Source organism: Triticum dicoccoides, chromosome 3A, assembly GCF_002162155.2.
Source record: "Triticum dicoccoides isolate Atlit2015 ecotype Zavitan chromosome 3A, WEW_v2.0, whole genome shotgun sequence".
In the NCBI taxonomy this organism is placed as follows: domain Eukaryota; kingdom Viridiplantae; phylum Streptophyta; class Magnoliopsida; order Poales; family Poaceae; genus Triticum; species Triticum dicoccoides.
This window is the reverse complement of record NC_041384.1, coordinates 27,920,025-27,924,719: the sequence shown is the minus strand read 5'-3', so window position 1 is coordinate 27,924,719 and position 4,695 is coordinate 27,920,025. Positions and strand designations below refer to the sequence as shown.

The 4,695-nt window shown below is 43.9% G+C and overlaps 1 protein-coding gene across 3 annotated transcripts in view; it reads right to left on the bottom strand.

Annotated features, from left to right (window-relative positions):
- Positions 1 to 1,790: 1,790 nt before the first annotated feature.
- Positions 1,791 to 4,695, bottom strand: part of LOC119271073 (lipid phosphate phosphatase 2-like) — a 3,383-nt gene continuing 478 nt past the window's right edge. The window contains exons 2-10 of one of the 3 annotated variants that reach the window (XM_037553037.1): positions 4,469 to 4,546; positions 4,314 to 4,391; positions 3,597 to 3,860; positions 3,418 to 3,505; positions 3,203 to 3,312; positions 2,998 to 3,091; positions 2,513 to 2,701; positions 2,371 to 2,430; positions 1,791 to 2,232 (exon numbers count right to left, since the gene is read on the bottom strand). In XM_037553037.1, coding sequence (XP_037408934.1) covers positions 2,072 to 2,232; positions 2,371 to 2,430; positions 2,513 to 2,701; positions 2,998 to 3,091; positions 3,203 to 3,312; positions 3,418 to 3,505; positions 3,597 to 3,860; positions 4,314 to 4,322 — 975 coding nt within the window. In that variant the 5' untranslated portion in view covers positions 4,323 to 4,391; positions 4,469 to 4,546 and the 3' untranslated portion in view covers positions 1,791 to 2,071. Of the gene's footprint in view, positions 2,233 to 2,370; positions 2,431 to 2,512; positions 2,702 to 2,997; positions 3,092 to 3,202; positions 3,313 to 3,417; positions 3,506 to 3,596; positions 3,864 to 4,313; positions 4,392 to 4,468; positions 4,547 to 4,695 lie in introns of all 3 variants that reach the window. The other 2 variants (XM_037553035.1, XM_037553036.1) reach the window with 2 other exon arrangements.

Here is a 4,695-nt window from a genome sequence, read left to right as displayed (position 1 = left end):
TCCCTAAACACTACCGCCTACGTCTTGTATTCAGTAGCTCTGTCTTTTTTCCTCTTCTTGTTCTGTTTGGGTTTTGGTCAGTCGTCTTCCTATCTGCCGTAACGGAAAGGCACCTCGAGCATAGAGTGTGTCTGAGACTGAGAGGAACCGGAGGCTTTGGATTTTGACAGAGAGCTTCCATGTTTGTACAGCAGAGAGAAGAACCAGCAGCTCCAGAAAGCTTTTGTTGGCAGATGGTTTTACCTTTACCAGTCAGTTTGTGTAGTTTCTTGTAATTTAGCTCAAGCTGCTATCGCCTTGTATCATATACGTATAATCAAGTGAAAGAAAGATTGCCAAATCTCAGATGCCTCTGTTTTCGCTGTGTGGTGTTTCCCCCTTTCACCTCCCTCACAAACATTTTGAATCACTGAGCAGCAGGAAAGATGTTTATTGCTTGTTGGCAGATCATCATCTACTGCTCGGAACAGAGCTCGGCGAAATCTTGCACCGAATCAGCATATTTGCTAAATACAACTCTACTGCTAAAACCATACACGGAGTATTGTGTAACTACCAACAGTTTTCCAAATAGAAGGACTGTTCACCCATTAGATTTCGTCACTGGTGTGACATAATCAGTAACAAACATCCTATGTCACGGAATGCGCGAGAAAGTCGCCCATATGTATCTATTGGAAGTTGGACAACAAGGCGAGGTAAAAGCAGATACCCCATGGACAAAGTTTCTGCCAGCAAAATATTAGAGAATAAAGTGACAGATATAGGTTTGCAACTCACTCTGTTTTTCTAGATAATGAACAACTCACTCTATCTTGGAAGTTTTCAAAGAAACAAAAAAGAATGCTCTTGAAACAAAAAGGACCCTACCTTGCACTCCACTTCCTTTTCAGTTCGCTTTCGTAACTCTAAAGTGTTAAGAGCTGCAGTTCTAGTTCTCAGAAAACGAAAGTGCAGATCTGCCCATGAATCATATTTTCGATACCATTTTCAGTTTTGTATGCATATACCTGTGCTGGTCCAGTAGCACACCCTGAAAGTTAATCGACTTTCTTCCAACTTATTCCTTCAGCCTCTTGCCCCGTGCTGAAGAGGAACCAGAGCATATAGAAACTTACCTAGATAGTAAGAACTTACCTTACTTATGGCGACCGCATAAGATTAAACAAGGGACACTTCCTTTCCTTCCGTGGTCTGCGCTCTTGAAAGAAAAGAAGAAAAAAAAGCGAAAGTGGAAGAATCCGCTCGCAATCTAGTTGTTTTCACTGCGCTTAAAGTGCCAATCATGCCACCTGAAATGGCATTATTGGTTTCCGGCTAAACACACGCATTGGGATGCTCAGTGCACTTCTACCGAAGAAGCGAATACCGCTTTGTTGAAACCTATAAAATACAGACACCGAAGCTCGTAGCTTTTTCCAGTGTGCGTGCGACAGAAGCATATTTAACAACACTAAGGAATGCTTTCCAGCAAGATTAACATAACACAGAATCACAGAGCCTGCAGTGGTTGCCCTCATGGTGTAAAGCAGAGATTTCAGGGATCTGCTGCCTTTTGCCTCTAGCTCAACAACTAAGATGATTGATCCGTGTCGATCTCTTCTTCCCAGCTTGGAATAAGACCAAGGACGGGGAATAAATACAGTCGGTCAGTATACGTTTGCACTTTTATGTATGAACTGATAGATACAGAGCCACTGGACCACTAGCTACCCCGGGCGGTGCAACCTGATAGAGAATGTTCAATGCCTCTAGATATGCTTGTCATTATCGCCGCTCAGTTGTGCATGTTTAACAGCGGAATAAGTTCGTACTCAGTACTTCCACCGGCCACTCACATGGTCTACGATGTTAACACATGATTTAGATACAACAGGTGGCCCTAGAACAACTAGGTCAGAATATACTGAGCGAGTGATCTTTGTACACAAGATGAACAGGCATAAACCTGAGGTGGAGATAGCACATATCTAGTTCTAAACACCTAATACTTGCTAAGTGCACACATAAAGAAGTTTTTAAGGCATGCTTACTGTACAAGGTACGCTAGTCGGTTCCACAGAGGGGTGAGTTACACACTTCCAGATTCCAAATCATTTCTTGATCTCCCGTTATGGTGTTGGCCGGTCAATCCGATATGATGCTGACCTGCAGACTGTTGGTTTTGTGCATTATTTGAATTGCCTGCCTCAAGCTCCTCCAGCATGTGGAAGTATGCATAGGGCCCCCAACCTTGTAGGGGAAAAAAGATGAGACTGTCAGATCAAACAGAAAAATTCACAATATTGAACGATAAATTGATAATACCTAGACAAGAAACTGAACTAATAGCAGAAAATATTTTCATTATTTTTGTGGAGATTGAACAACCTTGATGGTGATATGGAGGAGGGAAAAAGTGCAGATAGCACAGCACTGCCATGATATATCCTGAAATACATCGATTAAACATGGTTACTGAAGGCCACAGGATGCCATGCATTTGTGAAGAGAGCGGGGAAGAAGTACAAACCAATCAGGCCGCCGACAAACACATCCTCCCAGTGGTGTCGATAGTTGTCTATTCTAGAAATCCCAACAAGCGAAGCAAGAAGAAGAGGAAGAATCACGATGCAAAGTTTTGCCACGTGACCTTTGCGATCAAACGCCTTAATTTTGCCAGATAAGTATAGTGACAAAAATCCAAGTCCAGCAAAAGACCCTGCAATGCAAATTCTGTTAAATACTGACTGTGCACGCAGAATGACTGTAGTACAACTCTATTTTGGAGGAAACAATGGAAGTGATATGATTATTCACAGTATCAACTTGAGAATCGAGATAACTACCTAACACAAAGCATGGGTATCCAGACTATCAAGTCAAGTCCAAGTTTATAGCACTATAAAGGAGATAAGCTACAATAGGTATGCAGCAATTGTTGACAATCTACCTCAGAGAGCTCTATCCATCAACATCGCATCTAGTGTAGACATGCATGTAACGGTACAAACTTACACGACGTGTGTCCACTAGGAAAACTCTTGCGCCCATCGGTTAAGAAACCTTTCTCGCCATGGCAGATCACACCACCTGTCACTTGATCATATACCTGAGATAAACATGCCAGGAAAGTGCCATGTTAATTTTACCTAGCAATGAAACATGCCAACGCTTTAAAGTATGGAACTATACGGACATACAAAAGTCAGAAAATGCATACCGGCCTTCCATCAGGAAAGCACCGCCAAAAGAAGTCTGGCCTAGGTCTCCCCACAGCATTCTTTATCACATCAGTGAAAGCGGCAGTGATCAGCACAGCAAAAATAACACCTGCATTTTCCATACACGAACAGGGTCATGCGAAACTTCGCAATTACAGAATAAGTGCACAGAACAACACAACCATCAGATGGAGACACAAACAGAATCAATCACCTAGTGTTGCGTGGTGAAGATCATAGACGTCTCTTCTAGCAACATACAGTGCTATGAAGACAAGCACAGGGCACAGCATAGAGATTACCTGTTGAAAGGTCCAGCACCCAGTGAGTATCAGAGAAGGATGAGTATAAGCTTTCGTCAGGGTATGAAACTGGAGAGGTTCAGAAACATACAGGAACAGCCCATGCTGGCACAGTACTTGGTTTCACCGGGTACCTAATATCAGTCATCATATCCTTCCCGACGAACCGGTTAAACGGGGGAGCATAATGCAAGACGACCACGACCGTGGCTAGGAGAATAAGAACGACCCAGTCGTATGTGTGCTTTCTGGCCAGTCCATATCCGTGCGTCTGAACCGTGTGCTGAACCTGCTGCATCCTAGCCGGCTGGCCAGAAACCGGTGCGCCAAGACCCTCGGTGGTTTGTGCGCAGTTCTGCTATAAGAAAATATAAATGGTGAATATCAGCAGGCAGCAGCTCAATTGAAGCAAACTGCACCATGGCATAAATTCGACTGAAGAAGTTGGCTGCATCGTCGAATGGGTTATCTGAATATGCTAGGCCTACTAGTGTTGTTCTGATTCTTAAGAGATCATCATATCCTGAAGAAACATGTTTGTGGAGTAGTTACAGTAGCATACAAAAGTCTACACATCTGCTCCCTCTGTCCGAAAAAACTTGTCCCAAGCTTGTCTCTCAAATGGATGTATCTAGCACTAATTTGGCCCTAGATACATCTATTTGAGGGACAATCTTTTTCAAACGGAGGGAGTAGGTCGCAATGCAGCAGTAATAACAGTCTAATATGAGCCGTACTCCAGACAGAATAGCTGGCTTTCTGACAAGAAAAAAACTCATCAATCTTACAACGCGCAATTACGACTTACTGAACTCATAGAGCACGCCCGGATCCACAGCCGGGCAATCTTTGCAGAGCAATACTAGAGCAGAGATCCAATGCAGAGCTGTATCATGCAGGCAATGCATTGCAGAGTTGTGTGACGAGTACGTATATAAGAGCATAGATCGAACTTGGTCTCACCGTGTTGCGCCCACCACGCATCGAAGACGCGGAATGGAATTACGCCGGAGGCAGGCTGGAGATGCTGGGAAAGTCACCCTGAACCAACGAAGCAAGCACGCGTCAATTCAAGCACCAGCGGTATTTCAAGTGCATTTCCGTTCGCATCATCAAGCACCGGAACTGAATCTAGACTGGAAAGTGCGAAAGGGACGCTGTCGATTGAAGGATGGATGGGTTAAACCCCA